Source organism: Anticarsia gemmatalis, chromosome 21 (genome assembly GCF_050436995.1).
Source record: "Anticarsia gemmatalis isolate Benzon Research Colony breed Stoneville strain chromosome 21, ilAntGemm2 primary, whole genome shotgun sequence".
Classification (NCBI taxonomy): Eukaryota; Metazoa; Arthropoda; class Insecta; order Lepidoptera; family Erebidae; genus Anticarsia; species Anticarsia gemmatalis.
In genome coordinates this window covers 5,566,270-5,587,200 of record NC_134765.1, presented here as the reverse complement: position 1 = coordinate 5,587,200, position 20,931 = coordinate 5,566,270, and the positions used below count along the sequence as shown (strand labels likewise).

The 20,931-nt window shown below is 33.8% G+C and overlaps 6 protein-coding genes across 8 annotated transcripts; 2 read left to right on the top strand and 4 right to left on the bottom strand.

Annotated features, from left to right (window-relative positions):
* The first annotated feature begins 1,285 nt into the window (after positions 1-1,285).
* LOC142982145 (pseudouridine-5'-phosphatase-like) lies at positions 1,286-3,534 on the top strand. Its single transcript, XM_076128500.1, has 4 exons — positions 1,286-1,473; positions 1,556-1,774; positions 2,208-2,440; positions 2,780-3,534. Exons 1-4 carry the CDS (start codon positions 1,419-1,421, stop codon positions 2,957-2,959), a joined length of 687 nt encoding a protein of 228 aa, XP_075984615.1. The 5' UTR covers positions 1,286-1,418; the 3' UTR covers positions 2,960-3,534.
* A 59-nt stretch (positions 3,535-3,593) lies between these two features.
* Positions 3,594-6,888, bottom strand: LOC142982144 (pseudouridine-5'-phosphatase-like). 3 transcript variants are annotated; one of them, XM_076128499.1, is made up of 5 exons: positions 6,697-6,888; positions 6,339-6,557; positions 4,667-4,885; positions 4,235-4,467; positions 3,594-3,965 (listed from the first exon to the last, which is right to left on the bottom strand). In XM_076128499.1, exons 1-5 carry the CDS (start codon positions 6,749-6,751, stop codon positions 3,786-3,788), a joined length of 906 nt encoding a protein of 301 aa, XP_075984614.1. In that variant the 5' UTR covers positions 6,752-6,888; the 3' UTR covers positions 3,594-3,785. The 3 variants fall into 3 exon arrangements, with proteins under 3 accessions (XP_075984614.1, XP_075984613.1, XP_075984611.1); XM_076128498.1 differs by lacking the exon at positions 6,339-6,557 and having other exon boundaries at positions 3,599-3,965; positions 6,697-6,886; XM_076128496.1 differs by lacking the exons at positions 3,594-3,965; positions 4,235-4,467; positions 4,667-4,885 and adding exons at positions 5,076-5,850; positions 6,020-6,255 and having other exon boundaries at positions 6,697-6,886.
* An 859-nt stretch (positions 6,889-7,747) lies between these two features.
* LOC142982064 (uncharacterized) lies at positions 7,748-15,519 on the top strand. The gene is made up of 19 exons (XM_076128363.1): positions 7,748-8,060; positions 8,217-8,325; positions 8,608-8,823; positions 9,056-9,126; positions 9,465-9,609; positions 9,879-10,036; positions 10,186-10,235; positions 10,329-10,395; positions 10,504-10,722; positions 11,016-11,151; positions 11,289-11,394; positions 11,478-11,700; positions 12,073-12,252; positions 12,543-12,807; positions 13,082-13,192; positions 13,425-13,645; positions 14,083-14,658; positions 14,831-15,010; positions 15,310-15,519. Exons 1-19 carry the CDS (start codon positions 7,941-7,943, stop codon positions 15,391-15,393), a joined length of 3,237 nt encoding a protein of 1,078 aa, XP_075984478.1. The 5' UTR covers positions 7,748-7,940; the 3' UTR covers positions 15,394-15,519.
* Positions 15,520-16,346: 827 nt separating this feature from the next.
* On the bottom strand, positions 16,347-17,648 carry LOC142982065 (aminomethyltransferase, mitochondrial). Its single transcript, XM_076128364.1, has one exon. The coding sequence runs from the start codon at positions 17,599-17,601 to the stop codon at positions 16,366-16,368; it is 1,236 nt and encodes a 411-aa protein (XP_075984479.1). The 5' UTR covers positions 17,602-17,648; the 3' UTR covers positions 16,347-16,365.
* Positions 17,649-18,204: 556 nt separating this feature from the next.
* Positions 18,205-18,789, bottom strand: LOC142982290 (protein Abitram). Its single transcript, XM_076128715.1, has one exon. The coding sequence runs from the start codon at positions 18,787-18,789 to the stop codon at positions 18,232-18,234; it is 558 nt and encodes a 185-aa protein (XP_075984830.1). The 3' UTR covers positions 18,205-18,231.
* A 37-nt stretch (positions 18,790-18,826) lies between these two features.
* On the bottom strand, positions 18,827-19,445 carry LOC142982291 (COX assembly mitochondrial protein 2 homolog). The gene is made up of 2 exons (XM_076128716.1): positions 19,221-19,445; positions 18,827-18,994 (listed from the first exon to the last, which is right to left on the bottom strand). Exons 1-2 carry the CDS (start codon positions 19,299-19,301, stop codon positions 18,827-18,829), a joined length of 249 nt encoding a protein of 82 aa, XP_075984831.1. The 5' UTR covers positions 19,302-19,445.
* Between the last annotated feature and the right edge of the window lie 1,486 nt (positions 19,446-20,931).

Here is a 20,931-nt window from a genome sequence, read left to right as displayed (position 1 = left end):
TTACGATTATGAGCACAAAGCAACTTACATTGATGCATACTATTCACTTTTTCTAATTTTAATATTTTTTTCTTCCGTTACTTAATACACACCTACCTATGTATGTATTTCTTAGCAACCGTCTTCTGTTTTTTTCTTGCAACGTTATCCAGGATAAGATAAAACCAAAAGGAAACAGACAAGACCTTGCCAAATATACTAAGGTCACCTTGTATCCAGCTCCCGACAAAAGTATAATGAAGGACGCCCGGGTACAGCCAACGTGGAATAACCCGTCCTCTTTTGTGAATAAACATATAGGTATTTAATACGTTTATTAAGATAAACCCATACTACCTACATCGTAGGGTCGGTGCTTTACAAGTTTGCTCCTACATATCGATATGATGAACCTACCTAATTACCTAGTTACATTGTTGAGCAAAGCGCCGAGGTACTGTATTAAGCTTTCTTCTTATAATCATTTAATTTGTGTACGAGCGCTTTTAAGCGAATGAATTATAAATAAACAAGGAAACAAAAAAGATTATTAACACCAAATCCTGAAAGTTGAAACCGGAATTCCCAGGCAGTTGCTCAATTTCAACAATCATTTCTTTACTCTCATATCTCGTACATATACGAGAATTATGAATTAAATACTACCTAGATGCGTACTGTAGATGATGTTCGAATTCTAACAATATTTTTACGTCTCACTTTGTAGATGTTAACGACTGTATGTATGTAGCTAGCGATACAGCTTAGAGAATTTCGCGAGAAAACCTTACATACATATCTTAAAATTTCAGTGAGCTCATTATCGTTGTTAATTTAACACATTACATAGGTACATAATATGTACAGGATCCACATTATTTAAAGATGGCTAGGCGGTAGTTTCTCGGGTAGATTAGACTACAGGTTTTGTAGGGGCTCAAAACTTGAAAAGTAAACGTCCTCTTTAGCTTTAATTATTTAGGTATTATAGGTTATATTATAGGTATGTATTATCCTTTTAGGGGTCTATATTATAAACCTTTAGTAACTCAACGAAATAGGCGCCCGATTTTAAATTTGAATCTAAACGTGACGTTCCAACTTACGTGACATACTTTATTTTTTTACAGAGATACAAAATAATGATTGTTCTTTTAATTAATTTTCACTATCTTGTATTGCAACGTCAGTCCAGGAAGAAAATTATAAAAAATTCAATAATATAAACAACAGTAATAAATTAAAGTACAAAAAAAGTTTCGTTCATAAACTTATACAGGCATTGACACTGCTGACAGCTAACAACCATGCATGGCATGTGTCAATTTTATCATTTTAACCGTAGCAACCAAACTTTACATAAAAATAGCATATATTATACAAAACTGAATAAAAACACACTTTATTTTTAGAAATCTTTAAAAAAGATAATAAGACAAATGGAATTTCAAAAGGTAACCCACGTATTGTTTGATTTAGACGGGTTGCTACTTGGTAAGTTCTCATGTTTAGAACCAAACATTGAGTAATTATAATGATGTTATAGTTTAGATTACATAATCTTTACAATTTTCAGATTCTGAGGTATTATATACTGAAGCTTTTACCACTGTATGTGCTAAATATGGGAAAGAATTTACGTGGGAGCTTAAAGCCAGTCTTCTTGGCTTCCAAGGTCACGAATGTGCCGAAAAAATTATTAGAGCGTTAGATTTGCCCCTTACGAAAGAGCAGTTCATGCAGGAGTGTGGTCAATTATACGAGGTACTGTTCCCTAATGTGCAGCTAATGCCAGGTAAAATTAAATTGGTTCCAAGTGATGTATAAAGTGCATGATATGTGTTTATTGTTGTATCAACACTATTGCGTTAACTACTTCACCGTCATCAGTATTCAAGAAGTTGCATTATCATGACAAGACAGAAATCATAAGTTAATTCATGTTTTTTTTTATTACATAGGTATCAATGATTGTATCAACTTTAATCTTAATAGCATAATATTAGTAGACCACTGTCTTGCCTTGACTAAATTTTAATGTTTCCTGCTTTCCATGGTTTCGAGATTGAAAATATTTTCATCTTGGGATTTGTCAGCATAACATTTAACACAAACATGCAATATTTAAAAAGAAGACCTCTAATTGCTTAAAAATATGGTTGCAATTTTATATTATTTTTAATCATGTATTTTTTTATGTTAACCGTACTTATATTATGTTTAAACAGGTGCAAGGAGGTTAGTAGAGCACTTACACAAGAAGGGTGTACCAATAGCAATGGCCACTAGCTCGGCCAAGGAAAGTGTGGATAAGAAGATGCAGAACCACAAAGATATATTAGGACTATTTCATCATCTCACAATGGGTTCAACTGACCCAGAGGTCACAAAAGGCAAACCTGACCCTGCCATATTTCTTGTCTGTGCTTCAAGATTTCCTGACAAACCAAAGCCAGAAGATGTAAGTATAGATAATTATTTTTAAAACTACAGTCTCATGATAGATAAGATAAAGAAAGGTCAGTTGTAGTCCATAAACTTAATCAAATTGTTTGATTAAGTAAGTGAACAACATGAATCAATGCTTTGTTCTAAGACTAAATTGAGCCAACATTATAAGGTTATGTTGGATGAAATTAATTTTTAGCCTATGTTTCATTAATTACAATAGAATGCAACACCTTTGATTGTGGCCTTATCCCTTTGTATACTATAAAAAATATGCCAGCGATCATTTACACATATACTTCTCCAAATGTCCTTTTTTATTTAAAGTAAACAATATCCTTTTTATTTCCAGTGCCTTGTCTTTGAAGATGCAGTGAATGGTATAAAAGCAGCAAATGCTGCCAACATGCAAGTGGTGGCTGTTCCAGACCCTCGCATTGATGCAAAGGAACTACAGACTGCTACACTAGTACTCAAGTCTTTGGAGGACTTTAAACCTGAGTTATTTGGGCTTCCAGCTTTTGAGGAGTGAACCAAGCTTTATACAAAGTATATATATTTGTTGGTGCTTGTACCTACAGTCAATTGGGAAGAAAATCAGTACCAACCTACCTAATATTGTTGTAACAAATGTGGGTACCAAAAATAAATGTCATATTAATGATGACTTAAATATTTTATGTACTTAACATGGACACAGGTACTTATCTTATATTTTTTTAAATAGGTTGCTGTTTTATTTTTCTACTAGAGCTATATTGAGTAACACCAAATCTGTTTTCTATTGTGTATATACTAACTGTTGTTTGTTTTGCTACCTAGATGGTTTAAAATATTTTATTGTTATGTATCCAAGCTAGTTCACAAACACACCAGAATGTAGTTCCTATGTGTCTTTTTTGCTAGTTTTAACAGTTGTTTACAGTTATCTTGCCAGTGTTAAGTAAAAATCGATGTACATTATAATTAGTATTTATCTAACACATAATATCAAACCATATCTATGTCAAACATACAGTATTATCAACAGTTCTGTACCTGACTCAACAAGAACCTCTTATGTCTAGTCAATGGAAAATATTTAAATAAAAAATATACTTAGCACCACTTGCTATATTTTATTCAAAACCTTAGTATAAAATAATATATTTAAGAACTAAGTAAAATAAGATATGTAATAAATAAATCAATGCCATCACAGATCTAAAAACAAAATATACAAACATTGATGTTTTAAACTTAAAAATCTATTGTAAACACATTTGGCAAAACATTTACGAAAAAATGACAACCACTAAACCATACTAACATAACTGCTATAGATCACGTGAGATGCCAGTAAAAAATTAAGATTAACTTTAACTTCTATATGGTGGCAATCCAAAGAGTTCCGGCTGGAATTCCTCTATGGAATTGAGAACGAGTGTCGCTTCAGTGGTGAGACCACGATCCAGCCGACGATCAGGCACCATGACGACTTGCATGCCTGCCGCCCGACCTGACTTCACTCCATTTATAGAATCTTCAAATACGAGACACTGAAAATAAAACATAAGAAGAATTAGCTGTGATGTCATACAAAACATTATTTTTCCATCATATTCATCTATTGCAGATGATTATATTGGGTTAAAGAGAATTTTACTGACAAAGATTCACCTGTATTCAAGGCCAAAACAGCACGTAGTAGTGATAATCATTAGACATCATGTCTTAGTTTTATGACCCATAAAAGTTTCTAAACATTGAAAGTAATATTTAATTAGCTTCATTCAAAAACACTTAATTTCAGAGCATTGGTAGTTACCTTATCAGGAGATGGCTTCTCAGGAAACTTGTTGGCTGCAACCAGAAATATATCAGGAAATGGTTTTCCCCTCTTAACTGCAGGGTCTGAGGATCCCATAGTTTTATACGGAAATAGATTAAACAATTCCTTGTGGTTTACTGTTTTCATTTCATATGTCTCGTTACTGCTGCTTGTAGCTAGTCCAATACCAACATTGTGTTCGTGAAGATGACGAAGCAGTTTCTCCGCTCCTGCAAAATAACAATATTGACGTTATTATGTGTACTTAACACATCATTGCAATTGCATAGTTAGATATAGTAACCTTGAAACATGCAACATATTTTCCGCACTACATAAACAGCAAAACGCAAATTTAACAAGCATAATATTTATGTATGTATTGTATCACTGTAATTTTCTACACTGTTATGTATAACTTAAACTTACCAGGCATGATTTTAGATTGTGGAAATAATTCTGTAAAGATTTTTCGAGTTTCCATTACAAACTCTTCTACTGTAAGTGGTAGTTCAAGATCATTTATAATGTGTTTAGAAAACTCTATAGTCTGCATACCCATTATTTTGGTCTTCAGTGCAAATGTGAATGATTTACCATAACGATTTGCTAATTTTTCAAATCCAATGGTGTACAATTCTTCTGTATCTGAAAATTTATGATTACAAAACTTAAACTAACTTTATCTAAAAGCATAATTATTCTATCGATACAAAATTTCAACAGGAAACTGAATATGAAATACTTTAGTAGACTAATCAGTGTACTTAATTAAGATATTATGACTTACTTAGCAATAACCCATCCATATCAAACAAAACATGTGTTACTGGTTTAAACATTTTTATTTCTGTCTTATTCCCTAATCACAACTGCTTTTGCTAATTAAAGTAAATAAAAAATAATAGAGAACACTTTTAAGTGACAATGTACAAACTACAAATGTATTCCGGTATGGCATTGCCAAGACTAGATGTTATGTCAATCATATTATTATCTTATCAGTAATGACTTATGTAACAAATACATAAGATACATCTTATATACATTTTATATATTAGCTAGTTTTGTACATAGTTACATAAATGCTTAACCAACATTTTCAAGTATGATTTACAGTGATTGTTACTTTTATTTATACTATTTTTCCCTTTTATATAAAAAAAACCAAAATTGTTGCCTTTTTGACCTGCATTATTTTATTGTTAAATAAACACTATATGAAGCACTATATCAATTGGAATAAAATAATTGATATAACTTTGGCTATGTCATCATAATGCTCATAAAGTAAGTTAAACAAATCATTTCACAACTAACTCAGGTGCCAATTTACTAGTAGATTAAACTGTAAACACAATAATATACTGTTCTATATTGGTGCCAATTTAGTAGTATATTTGCTGCAATTACTATAATTTATGCTTCTATGTCTAGGCATCAAACGGGGGTAGGCCAAACAGTTCCGGTTGGAATTCTTCTAAGCTATTAAGTACAACAGTGGCTTCAGTAGTCAAGGTCTTGTCTAGCCTGGCATCAGGTACCATCACTACCTGCATCCCTGCAGCTCTTGCTGCCTTCACCCCATTCACTGCATCCTCAAATACCAAACACTAAAACATTATTGTTTCATTTAAGTAACTAGACAAGTTTAATTAGGAGCCAAGTTAGGTGAAAATAGAAAGTAGGGATTAGTACCAGTACAGCAAGTAATATTAATTTGTTATTTCAAGATTAATAAAATAGAATAAAGGCAGTGTATTTATTTAATTATCTTTTTACCTGTTCAGGTTTTGGTTTATCAGGAAATCTGTCAGCAGTAACAAGGAATATATCAGGATGAGGTTTGCCTTTCTTGACTTCAGGGTCTGATGAACCAAATGTTTTAATATTGAACAGAGAGAACAGCTCCTGATGATGTCTATCTGTTTTTAATTCATAACCATCTTTGCTTGAACTGGTGGCTAGAGCAATTGGTATGTTGTGTTTATGTAAATGCTCTATCAACTTCTTAGCACCTAGAATTTTTTAATCAAATGTAATAGTTAATGCATTCTATAATAGTTGCATTTATATTGAGGAAACATTTTTTTTGTTTTACCTGGCATGACCTTTGATTCAGGGAATAGTAGCTCATACTGTTTCTTAGTTTCTGAAAGCCACTGATCTACAGTTAACGGTACATCTAAACTAGATATTACCAACTGCGCAGCCTCATGGCCCTGCAACCCCATAAGTTTGATTTTCAAATCGTAAGTATATTTTTTTCCATACGGCGTCAATATATTTTGATATGCGACCGTGTATAAGTCTTCTGTATCTATAATTGTAATAAAGAACCATGAAATGATTTGTCTATCTTCAATAAATAGGTACATACATACAAAAATACCGATAACGAAATAGGTATGTATAAGTAAGTTTAAGAATTTGAGATATTATATGTGTAAAAAACTCACTTAATAGTAAACCATCCATATCAAAGAGGACATGAGTAACTGGCCGAAAACCCATATTGTTTTCTTTTATTTAAAAAAAATCGGAGAAATATATTCAAAATATTAAGGTAAAAATAACCTTATAAAATTGGATACGAAGTTTGACTGACAACAGTGACAACTGACAAGCCGACTAAAGTTCAGAGACGATTTTTAAGTCTGTAGGGATGTGTTAAGCGAGCGAGACGAGACGACTTTTTTCGTTTTATAGGAGACGAATGACTTATCGATTGGTGAATAAAACATTCATTTTCAATATTAATGATCACGTGGTACACTCCTTTCTCTACTTCTACTGAGTGTTAAGAGGGCGAGCTGCCATTGGATATTTTCGGTCAAACCAAAGAGTCTCGTTACAAAGAAATAGCAAAGTTTAAGTAAAATATCGGATATAAATAAAATATCGCTGCGGGATGGGAGGGCTATAATTTACTAGATTAATTTTAAGGGGTCTATGTACGCACCCTACGGTATCACGCTGCTCATCGTCGTTTACGTGTCTATGAGAAAAATAGATTATCAAATTATCAATTATCGAGTTAATCGTATAGGTAGGTATTTATAGAGAGTATTGAACAACACTACAACCAGTATTAGTGTAACCTACCACTTCAAACTTTAATACATCAGCCATCAGGTAGGTAGGTACCTACCAAATAAGTGGAAAACAAAAATATTCATTATATTTATTAAGTACAATAGAAGACGGTATATCTATAGAGACTATTTTTGGAACTAGCAAAATAAATATAGCGTATTCAGAGAGGGTTAAATAAAATAAGAATGATAAAACAAACGCAATAAAATATGTATTATTAATTTGATAACCAACTTTTGTACCATATTTTCTGCGAATAAATAATAATAAGGAATACCTTTATTTGAATAAAAGATAATCTACTTTATAAAACTTTTTTAAATAATAAAATAACAACGGTAGGTAGACAAAGGGAGGTAATTATTAAATTAGGTATATTTATTAATTTGGCTTTGCTTCACCGCTTCACGTCATGTTTTTACTGGCAACATCAGCCAAACGATTTTCAAAACTTGTTTTGGTTAATTTTGTTACAAAAATCTACGTAATACACACGTTGTAAACGTATCTGTTGTTACTGTTGTTTGTCAATAAGACTTTTATACATGTATTTGAAGTGTTCCTTTTCATCGCCTCATAGTCTTGTAGATCAAAATATCTGATAGCTATGGACGGTCCCGGAATGAGTTTGTTTCAAGGTGCCGCGAGTATCCACATAAACAATAGCGCTCAAGACCGACTCGACGAGCAAGAGGAACTAGAGGATCAGAAACGGCGGAACGAAGAGGTAATAAATTAAACATATTACTTACTATTCAGCTAAATGCCCTCATAAAAAGTACATGACAGTTGTTTACAACCGATGTTATGACTATCAAACGATTGTTTGTGGTGTTGGTTATACCATGTTTCTGTTGTTTTGAAGATATGTTTTTGTTTGTAGCTAAAGCATAAGTTGGCGAATGCTTTTGACGATCTGTTGGATGATGATGAAGCTAGTTCAGTTAACAGTAGTGGGAACTACACACTGGACCCACAACAAAGCAATGGAGGTAAGTGTTTACTATTGTAAAGTGGTACTAAACAGGCTACAAGCATAAGAACCATTTTCACATCTGGTGGACAAGCGTCAGATAACTTATCCAAAAGAGAAAGTGACAGTAAATGTATGAAAATTATTATTGTAACATAAGATTTATGCAGTAAATATATTTAAAAAAATGAGTGAAATTTTATGCATTCATCTTTCAACCCATTTGTGAGTTCATTAATGTATAATTTTTTTTATGCTGTGCAATATTTTACAAAATTTAAAATTAACTTAACATCCACAGTTCAACAGACAAGAACAGGGCTACCACCGACTTATGTGGAGTCTCTTACCCACTTAAAAGAGAATCAGCATGAGTCAGAATCTCCTAAGATGTATTGTGACACTCCTAAGAACCACATGGGTCACATGAGACATGACACGGAATCCTTAAAAGCCCAGTTCAGTCCTTATGGTGCTGGTGATGGACAGAATCATTATTATCAACAGGAGTATAGAGGTAATATAAATATACAGATTTAATAAATATATGGGAAATAATGTTGAAAAGTCTTATTGTTTGAACTATAGTTTGCAATGGCCAGTTGCAAGTTGACATATTATAATCATGAAATATGATGATTTAAAAGTTATTACACTTTAATTTAGTAATAAATTATATCAAAAATTCAATGTTACCTTTAAGGAGACTGTCTACCTTTCATTTAAATTATTTTAACCATCTTTTTTAGGTCACATGAATGGAATAAACAACTGTGAAAGAGAATATATGAACAATGAACAGTTGAAAGTTATGTATGAGGTAAGTTTTTGGACATCCTTTTATCCCAGATATAAATATCTATGAACATTATGTGGCTTTATTTGTGTTTATTTCTCTGAGTTATTTTACAGTAACTGTGTATTTATGATTGACAAATAGCAATAATCAAAATAAAAAAGTATGATCGGAACTGTATTGTAGCTTTATCCTCAAGTAGCAAACTTACCAGGATACCAGAATACCACATATGTATTTGCATACATATGTGGTAGATATGTGGTAGCATACACATGTTTGCTGAATACCACATATGTATGCAAATACATATGTGGTATTCAGCAAACATGTCAATTTTAAAACATTTTTTTTTTGATTAGATAAGAGTTAAAGAATGTCAGCAACTGGCTGGTCAGATGCAGAAGCTGGATACAGAGATAGATAGCTTAAGAGCAAGATTAGCAGCCGCTATCAATGACAGAGACAAGGCTGAACTCTCACTGCAAGAAGCTCATCATTTACTTGGTATGAGCCCAATGTACTGTTCCTAACCAGTGTGTGTAGTAGTTTTTCTATGTTTTGTTGTTTCAAACTCACTAATGAGTCCAGGGTCTCTTCAGCCCTTACAAAAAGGAATATAACAACAACCACAAGCTTTTTTTTTCCTGCATTCCTTACCTATATCTTGACTTTCTTTTTTGCATTCTCCATTGGGGTAATTCAAACACAAAGTTATGTACTGTATTGATTTGCATCATACTTGAATTTTTAATTTAAATTGTTAATATTTCTAGCATCAAGTAAGCATAAGTTGATTGAGCTGGAACAACAGGTGAACAATCTATCAGAGAAGCTGATGGAGAGTGACCAAGAGAAAGAACAACTCAAATTGGAACTGCGCTCAGCTAATATAAGCCTTCAAGATGTTCAGCAGAGACTACATACATTACAGGTAATGGTATAAAATGTTACATTATTTATCAATCTTGCATAAGGGTTTATACATTATACTGAAAATATTGTTTGATCAAACTATAGCACTTTCAGTGAAATACTTAAAACCTAGAACAATTTATTAAAATCTTTATTTCCAACTTACAGGTTGCTCATACACATGACACAGATGCAATATTCAGAGAACAACAAGAAAGGTGAATGTTTTTTTTTAAATATTTGCCTTAAAAATTTTCGTAATAATATAACATATTATGTGCATACTTAAATAATCAAAATTATATTTTCAGACATCGAGAAGAAATGGACAGATTACAAAACGATTTGACGAAAGCTAAAAATAGACTGGATGAAAAAGTAAGTATAAAAAATACCGACATTAAAATTCAAATTATTTTGAATGTCTACTTATCTCATACGTATATTCATTTATTTTTATATATTATTTAAATTTAAATCTTCCAGGAAAACGAAATAAAGACACTAGAACGTCGTTGTATGGAAAAAGACAGGGAAAAAGAAGACATACTAATAGAAAAAGGTGCTACAATAAACAGATTGGCCAGTGAACTGGAGTCGGCGCAGAGCCGCCTTGTGAGCGGAGAGACCTCGCGACTGAAGGAAAAGGTCTCCCAGTTGACGACTGAACGCAATGCAGCTAAGGAACAAGTTAAGGAGTTAGGTGTAAGTAAATTTAGGATTTTTATTGTGAATAATGTCTGACTCCAAAGCTTTAACTTGTAAGTTTGATGAAATGCGAACTTATCTACTGCACCCTTGCTGGCTAATATAATAATGTGTCTTTAATACCAACACATAAAGTCAAATTTAATGTTTATGACAGTACAGAGTACTTCAAAGTTCTCTCTAGCTTTCGAAATACTATGTTGAATCATAATAAAGCTAAACTTTAATTTACTTATTTTGTAATTTTTATATATAAATTATATTTCAATGTGTTTTTTTTTCTTTTGCAGTCTAAGTTGGAATTGACAGCCCATGAATTGGTCTTGTATAGAAACAAGTTGGCTTCTAGCCAGAAGGAGTATGAACATTGGAGAGCCACTCTGCATCAAATACTAATGGAGTCCCTGCCTGATAACACTTACCTTGGTAAATTTAACATGTGTATATATTTACGACAGCAAAAGTTTTCTGTAGGATTAGAAAAGCCTAGTTTCTTTGGTGTTCTTGTTTATTCATACACATAGAAAAAGTTGTAAGTTGAAATACTTCAATTTTTATTTTAGGTGAACCCCCATCACCAGGAAAGTTGGCAACACTAAAAGAAGTTCTAAGTCGGTATAAGCAACAAATGCAGAAGCTGGCAACATTACAAGAAGAAATTGCTAAAAGGTAAAAAGTAGTACCAAAAGTATTTTTTATTTAAACATGTTTATATTTTAAACAACTTATAATATATCGTTTTTATTTTAAAGGGACAAGAAAATAGAACAGCATCGTAAACAAGAGTTAGACCTTCGAGCTAAGCTGGAAGAGCAGAAAGGTCTAGAAATGCAGCTGAACTCCCGCATGGCCGTGTTACAGAACAAGCTGGAACTCCTCGGCAGCAACTCTGATAGTGAACTGTTGGAGAGCTACAAACAACAAAACGAAAGACTGCAGAATGAAATAGAAGAAGTTAGAAGTGAACTTAAAAATGTAAGAAACACCTTTGATCCACGATTTTACCCGTATTTAGATTCATAATCTTCTGAAGTTTCAAGTTTTCTATAGGATCAAAATGAATTTGTGCAAGAATCATAAATTACTAATCTCTCTGCCCTTTCTTAAAAAGCCTTGTCTTTCAAATGTTTGTGATTACTTTATATCTATTGTGTAATGTTATGTAAGGAGTGACCATGTAATATTTACTTTGATTTGCTTGACGTTTCGGCCAGATTAAACAATGGCATTTTCTGGTACAGTCACTGCACTTGTGGTAGCAAAGTGACGTACTGTTATATCTAGCCAAAAACCTTAATGCATAAAACTGCGAGATGTTTTAACTAATTTTATTTGTTATTGTTTCAGCTTGATCTCAAACACACTCAACTAGAATTAGATTACGAGAAGTTAAAGTCAGAGAAGGGGAGCCGCGCTTCCATAGTGCAGGAAGCGAACGCAGACTTGTTGCGTGAATTGGAACGATACAGTGGGCAGCTGAAAGACACGCTCAAAGAGAATGGTGAACTGAAAACATTATATTTACAGGTGTGTACTTTATGCCATAATTTTACTTACTTTCGAGCAACGTTTGAGACGCGATTAGCCGCGACATTACCTTCGATTTCCACATAAACCAAATAATACGATGCTTAAAAGTGGTCACACTAGTTTCATGTCTTATTTTCGATTACTATTTAAGCCATATTATAAATTTGTCTTTTAAATAAATTAATATTATATGTACAGTTAGCTTATCTTGATAACAGGTTAAGGCAAACCACAAGGATTTATTTAGCAAGAACTATAGTGTAATTTTAATAATATTCATTTTTAAGGCATGTAGTGCTCGGGACACGGTATCGCGAGAACTAAAAGACCTTCAATCAAAAATACAAAAAGAGAAGGAACTGTACAAATCACAAGAGACTGACTACGTCGAAAGATTAGAGAAACAGAAGCAGCAAATAGAAAAACTCACGTCGGACCTGAATACCTCGAAAGAAGAGATGGAGAGAGCTAATAAGAGAATATCAGAGTTGCAGAGAGAGTTTACAGACAAACAGAGGGAGTTTACTGAGAAACTTGATAAGTATTTAGAAGGTACATTGCTCTAGTATTTGGTAAAATGTTGTTAAGTTATAAAGGTCTGGCTTTTCATTGTCTGCTTAAGTATCAGTTGTTTGATAATTTGAATATTAACATGTATTCTCAAATGTCGGTTGTAATTTTATCTATTCTTATCCTATACTATCTTCCAGTTGCTGAAACGGTGGTCAAATCATTGTTTTAGTCACTAACTGAAATTGGAAACCTATATTTGTATTTTAGCTATTATTTAAAACTTACTAAATGTATTTTGAAATATTTTTGTTAGATGAAAAATCGGCGATGCGAAAAGAAAGAGAGCCGTGCACGCAGTGTGAGAAGCACGTGAAACATATACGACACCTAGATGATCAGCTTAGCAAGTGTACTATCAAATTAGGTAAGTTTAAACATCATAATTCGGTTTTGCCTTAAAAACAGTGTTATTTATTCGTTAAGGTTTTATGTATATTGTAAGAAATTATTGTGGTGATTGTTGATTTAGAAAAAAACAGTGCTGCGATTGCAGGCCTTCAACTTCTTGTGTGCGACTATGTCTGTCGGATCCTCTAGTACTTTATTCATAAGTCTAATCATGGGTATAATAAGTAAAACGAATTAAAACTCAACAGCTAATCAAGAAAGCAACGAGGCTCTAATGAAGGAGCTGAAAGGCAAGGCGGAGTTTTTCCAGCAGTACATAATAGATCGCTTCAACAAGCTGCGCGAGCAACGCTCTGTGGGCACCAACACGGAGGAGCTGACGGCGTCTCCACCCACACCCGCCACCACCTCGCTGCACACCAGCAATGAAAACTTGGCACAAGAGTGTGAAGATGCTATTGCTTCTAAGGTATTTTCTTATAAATTAGAATTAAGATACGCTTGTGCCCGGTTTCGGAATACATTTAGCGGTAGTTTATCTAATCAATAGCATTTTTTTATATAAGTTTAAACGTTATTGAATAGATAAACTACCGCTAAATATCAGTACCGCTAAGTATCTCAGAAACCGGGGGTTAATGTTTTAAATCTTGAAATGTGCTTGTGCTTACTAATTTTTGATAATAACAATCGTAGTATGCTTAAAATTATTGCGTTTTTGAGTTTTATTTACTATTTCTTGCCTTTAATGTGTGTGGTTGCACAGTAGATGAAGTTTCAAGAACAATGTTTAATAGGACTGCAGGTGTTCGTTTTTTAATGCTTACCTATGCATGCACAAAAAATTATATTTAAAACCAGATAAACTATCATCTGAATTTCGTTAACAAAGTGTTGTTATTGCAGACTGCACTAATGATGAAAGAAAAAGCTATTAGGGACCAAATAGCGGAAAAGTTTACATTAGAAATGAAAACTGTAGAAATGAACTGTGCCCGTCGCATCAAAGAGATTGAAAACGAGCACATAGATACCGTCACTAAGTTGAAAGAACTGCTCGAAAGAAAGGCTAAAGAAGTGGACGCGTTGAAGGAATTTATTCTTGCGGAAAGAGCGAAAGTTACACAAATACTAGAATCTAAGGAGAGTGAGATATCAGAACTGATAAAGGAACATAATGTTTTACAAGAGGAATGTCAGAAAGCGAAAGATAGCGTTTTAGATTGGAAACTAAAGGCTGAAAGGTATAAGGAGAGAGCTTCACGCCTGGGGTCTTTAGAAGATGTATTGAAAAATGAACGAGAAGATTGGAAACAAAGAAGTAGTTCGTCTACTAAAGAATGTATGGTGATGAAGGCAAAGGCGGCGGAACTGCAGTCCAAACTGGCTCAACTAGAACAAAAGTATGAGAAGTTGCTAGCGGAACAGAAGGTTCTACAAGACAAATATAAGAATGCTAAGAAAACTATTTTTACTTATAAGGTATGTAATATAACATTTATCTCATACCTTTAGTGTATGTTCAGTTTTTGTATGTCATATGATTATTCGTGTTTTCAAATTTGAGAAAGGAAAATCATTCTATTTTTGTATTTACTAAAGATAATTTTAGTTTTGATTTTTTTCTACTCAACGATGTATTTTTATTTTTTAGGATTATGTAACTAAAAAAGATGCTCACGTCACAAATGAAATGAATAGAATACAAGATGAATACAGGAAGATTTTCGTAAAGCTACAGAATCAGATAAACTATTATGTTAACTGTAGAATACAGGAGGAGAGGAAAGGGAAACAAGCTCAAGCGCAGGCGCACCACTCGCAGGAAACTGATGTAAGACTACTTAACCTTATTATAACCAATTTTACTTGAAATTTTCCGGCTACCTATTTGTCTCTCACACTGTTGAATTTAGCCTTCCTCATCCGCCGCGTTAGCCATTCGAAACAAACAATAGTATAGTAGAAGTGACAAACAGAATACTATACGAAGAATACAAACAACAAAAAAAAAAAACAGTCAAATGCCAAAGTATATAACCAAATCTTTCTATAATTATTAATCTTTTCACATTAATTATAAAAACATTCAGAATTAATATGTTTTATCTTTATTATTGTGTTTCTTTTCAGTACTCAGAACGAATAAACAAACTAAGTGAAGATTTCACGCGACTCGCGCAGTCGACGTTCAAAGACGGGCCTGATTTCAAGTGACAGACTGTTCTCAGCAAAATGCTGCACACTATCTCAACTTTACGAGTGTTTTATAAATTGTTTGTACTTAATATTTGTAGTAATGGCAATAATGTTCAAGTATTATAAACTATTAGAAAAAAATAATTAAAAAGCAAGGCATTATCTCAAGGAGAACTGATAAGTAACATTAAGACTGTTAAAACTATGACAATCGCTCAAGCCCCATGTAGTGTAATTTTCTTATCGCGATCGAAATGAAATTAATAGACCACGAGTCTACTCAATGAAATAGTCTTAGTAACAATAAAGCCTTTTTATAAACTCAACCTTTTTAAAGATTTTAAAAGTATTTATGCTCTTTGTTTCATATCAATTTGATACACAACCAAAAAAATTACTCCTAACATTGCCTTTTAGAATAGCTATTTTCTTACATTCCAATTTACTTTCGTTAAACTTTCTTCCTTTAAACAATCAATTAGCATCAGAATAAACCTGACCCAAACTTTTTTTGTTATATCATAATGCATTGTGTCTTTAGTTACAACTTTACCAGTGACCAGTGTTATTCAATACTAAACCAACAGTCTATAATAAAATACTTAATGCTCTATTGGATATGTTAGATAACCAGATCATTCCATTAAAATAGTGAATTGTTCCTGTGATAATTAAGTACATTGTAGTATAGTAAAATGAGAAGCAGTATTACACAGTAAAGTGCAAAAGTATCTCACATTCCTTGTGACATATCCAGTTTTACTTGTGGTACGTTAGACATGTAGATATCGTTATGGCCTTTTTATTATTAAAGACTTGTTGTATTATAATTAATGTTAATTATCAATTATTGTTTCAAATTCTAATGGTTAATGAGTATTGTTTTCGTTAGCTTCTTGAATAGTTGCCTAACGAAAATTATTTTATGTTAAGAATCGTTATGTCTGTTAAAAATGTAAATAAAGGTATAATTTCAATTATTATTACGTTTTATTTTTTAATGTAGTATTTCGAGGGAACAAACGGCATTTTGGCTACACTGCATGGCACATCTTTGCCTCTAATGTTCACTAACAGTTCAGTGCTGGGTTTCTTGAGCGATTCGGAAACGTATCCCATAGCAACGTTTCCACCGAGTGATGGGGCTGGACAACCACTTGTGATTTCACCAACAGTTTCTGCAGTTTTGGAGTCTTTCAGGATAGCTCCTTTTCTTGCTGGTGGTCCACTTTCCATTCGGATGCCAATTCGCCTTTTAGACACTCCCTCCTTAATTTGGCGTAGAATAATATCTGATCCCGGAAAATTGTCATCGGTCCTCCTTCGCTTCGCTATCAGCCAAGTTAATGCAGCTTCGACCGGAGTGACACTCTCATCGATGTCATTACCATAAAGACACAATCCTGCTTCCAGTCGCAGAGAATCACGTGCGCCCAGACCCGCAAGTTTCACTTCATTAAACTGCAGCAAAGCTTCTGTTACAGTTTCTGCCTTATTTGCAGGAATTGATATTTCGACACCATCTTCACCCGTGTAGCCACAACGAGTAACACGGCACTCCACGCCAGCGACCTTACCCACTGTCGAGGTCATGAACATTAAATCCTTCAAGTGGATGTCTGTGATATTCTGAAGTGCTGCAGCTGCTTTAGGTCCTTGCAAGGCAATAAGCGCACGTTCACTCGCATCTAAGAATTCCACGTGCACATCTTTTCCCTGCTTTTTGAATAGTTCTGATGTTTCACTCATGTGTTGCTTATCAACTTCCATACGCCCTGCATTGGAGACTACGTACAAAGTCTCTTCGTTCACTTTTGTCACTATCAAGTCATCTATGATTCCACCTTTATCTGTTAGGAAAACCGTCAGAGAGCCGGAACCTTCAGGCATTCCTTTCAAATCAACTGGACATATTGACTCAAACCAGGATACACAATCTTTACCACGCACATTCGTTTGTAACATGTGAGAGACGTCGAAAATTGAGGCGCTCTCTCTTGTAAACAAGTGCGAGGCCGACAAACTCATGTCTGAGTATTGTACTGGCAGGAGGAATCCGGCGAAATCAACTATTTTACCTCCATGCTTGGCGTGTAAATCAAACAACGGCGTCTTTCTTGATTTAGTCTCATCGTTGTATAGACGTAGAGATGACGTTCCCGGCACTACGTGTTTAGATATAATTCTAGGAACAAGAGTAGTTCTAGTGAATATAACAGAAGACATTGTTACGGTCTGAACTCTTTCAATTATATGATTACAACATCGAGCTAAACAATATCTGTATTATCAGTAGCGAAAGGTCAGCGGTCGATCGGTAACGTCCCGATAAGCTAATTGTGTTACTTGGTAAGAGTCTTGAGTGGTGGGGGTGTTTGCTAGCAACACCTAAATAACAATGATAGCGGGAATTTGTTAAGTTTCATCACTTGTTGCTCCAAATGAAGTTATACATAAAAAACATGGAATGATATACAGTTACTATATGATGGCGCGTCAAACTCTGCGGCTAGGAAAGTCGCCTTACCATCGTCATCACGGTAGAGGTCGTGACTTTTTTAAGTTCATATTAAAATTAGTAATCCACAAATTACTTTATGAGGCCTGTTTATACTTAAATATCAGATTATATCATATTTCTATCAAAATATGACTGACTGATGACTGCTGTTAAAATTTGCTTGTGAACTCAACCTATGTTAGTATTTAGAGAAACAAGTCTGGGATGTTTAACCCAGGACCACAAGGCCAGCTGTCAGACAACATACTTAGACTTCTTAGGCTGTTAACTTGGGATAGGTAAATTAGAAAGACTATAAAATAAAAGCATTTTCTCTAAATCAAACATATTATAATCTAATTATTTTCATCACAAAGTGTTTCATTCTTTTTTAATACATTTAAATACTCTTCATGGGTCAACAGCTCATTCTTGGTAGCTTCAGAAATAGCAATACTTGATAAAATAATAGCAATGAATCCATCAGAATCTGGCATTTCCTTCAGCAACTCTGGATGTTCAATCAGTTCTTCATTTACTTCAACTAAAGTGCCCTTCATGCCACAAGGCACATCAAAACTTGAACCGTCAGTGTACTCAACTTTGCAAATGACCGAGTTTGGTACCAAGCATTGACCACCTTTCTTACTTTTACCCTTGACAGAATTATTCAATCTATTTACTTTACCAGCAGAGAAGTTTATCTTGTATTCTACATCTTTCTTGAAAAAGAAGTGGCTTGGAGCTAGACCCAATAATGCAATTCTGTTTGAATGGAACATAATCATGATGTCATTATTCTTTATGTTATCAAAGTCTATAATGTACCTCTTGCTGAAATACCTTTCTGTAAATGACTTTAAATTGTTTAAATCTGGTATTGAGTCCAGAATATCGAATTTTTCTTGCTCCATGTCTAAAGACTACGTAGTTATAAAAATAAATGCTGGTTTAGTGGTGAGCTTGTTCTTGAGCTAATATTCGTGCCCGGATTTCAGCGTGACGTCTTCGGGAATCTTCTAGATTAGCCTTCTGCCGAGCGATTCTCTCAGATTTCAAACACTTTCTCATATCGCGGTCATAATCATTGCAATAGCCCATAAACTTTCTAAACGGGTGCTGAAAGCAAAATCATACAAAAATCAGTATTTTTCTTAAACATTGTAAACAAAATTACCATGAAATATTGAGGTTATTTTGAATAACATAATCAATGAGGCAGTTATACGCTTATACAGGGTTTATAGTAGATTATTGTGTTGTTCCTATATTATAGACAAAATAACACAGTTATTAATAAGGATTTACAAAATGTTATGCAATTTGTACCATATTATCTTCTTACCTCGTTGTGACAGTCTATCAACTTTTGTATCAAAACATTGCATTCGGCTGTGTGTAAATGGGGAGATAAATCCGTGTGCATAACTTAAATCTTTGGGGTATAAGAATAAATATGAAAAATTCGTTCGTCTATTTACAATGTATTAGTAAATAGGCGAAAACAGCGTTCAGATTTACGTGCTAGACAGCTAGACAAATCGTAGATAACAAAAAATATTTGTCAGTTGTCACTGTCATTTTCGTCACTGACAGAAAAGGTTCGTTTGTTACCATACTCAACAAATTAATGATTCGATTGTAAAATTAGTTACGTTTTAATGCACCTATTCAAACCTCATTCTCATATGATACCTCAACGGCCCAACTTTAGGAACGAGTCATTCAGTCAGCTACCCTATAATATAGAAAGGAAGAGAAAGAAATGTACAAGTTGGTACAGTATACTAACTTACTTAACAGTTTATGGGTTCTTTTTGAGTCCACTTTAAAAGACGTGCTTTTGTTGTCAATAACCTAATATTGTCGTTTATCAGACCCATAAAGTCGTAATAAATTATATAGGCGTAGTTCGTTGAGTTTTTGTTGCTTGCTGGATGCTGCTTGTTGGATGAATAGACGAAATCCATCTTCGTTATTAACTTTGGTACTAAGATTTTTAATATTGGTGAGATAAGGGATAATATCGATAAACGCAAGTACTTAGTTCTATTTTGCTTCCGTGATTTAAAATATAGGTGGGAACTTACATAAACATAATGAGGGTGCGTTATCATTCGTGGTCATCATCGTCGCTTGAGAATCGAACCCATAACCCTCAACTTCCATTTTATGCCTTCTAAGGTGTATGTACCTACGCCTCGCACGGACGCATTTCAATATACGTACATAATTACCTATTTGTGTTTATGGGTAAATCGCCGCTATATATTCCAAAAAATAGCGGACATAATGACATATTTCTATTATATCTACTTATTTATTTCAATAACTTACCGTAGGTATGCTCGTTGTGCAATCCAACGAAACGATTTACGCAATTTATAGAATTGCTGACCACCAGACCACGGGTTTGATTTCCGTCAATCAAATTTGTTTTAGTTCTTTCTAACTTCTGTTAATAGGTAGGAATTATTTTTTTCGGCGGTAGTCTAAAGTTAGCTCACATAAGTGTTTCTTTTATAAAATGTAGCTTTCGGTAGAATAGGCGTAATAATAATAATATTATTACGCCTTACGCCACACGTTATGACCAAAGTGTGTTCGGTAGTGTTGGTACGTAGCAGCTACTTACATCATCAACATTCTTGCCAGCTCTTCTCATTCGCCCTACCTTCCGAACTGGCGGTAAATTCACTCTCTGTATCATTGACTATCATAAGTGTCAGCACTTGACCTAAATGAATAAATGATTTGATTTCGATATTTTCTCTCTCTCTACCTGGCCATTCGTTCCATATGGTGGTGAGGTCAGCCTACCTTCCTCTCTCTCGTCACTTCGCCGTATCCATGACTTCATTTTCCTCAATCTCACATGCCTTCATTTTGTAAAAATTTATCCCGTTATGTAAACAGTTGCATTTACATCAACGTACGTCAGACCAAACTTTGTGTGTTCAACAGTGTGCTACAACACTTGTGAACATTGGCAGCTGGCATTGGCGTGGTATAATAACTACATCTATTTTCATGTGTCCTCGTTGTTGCTCCAGGCT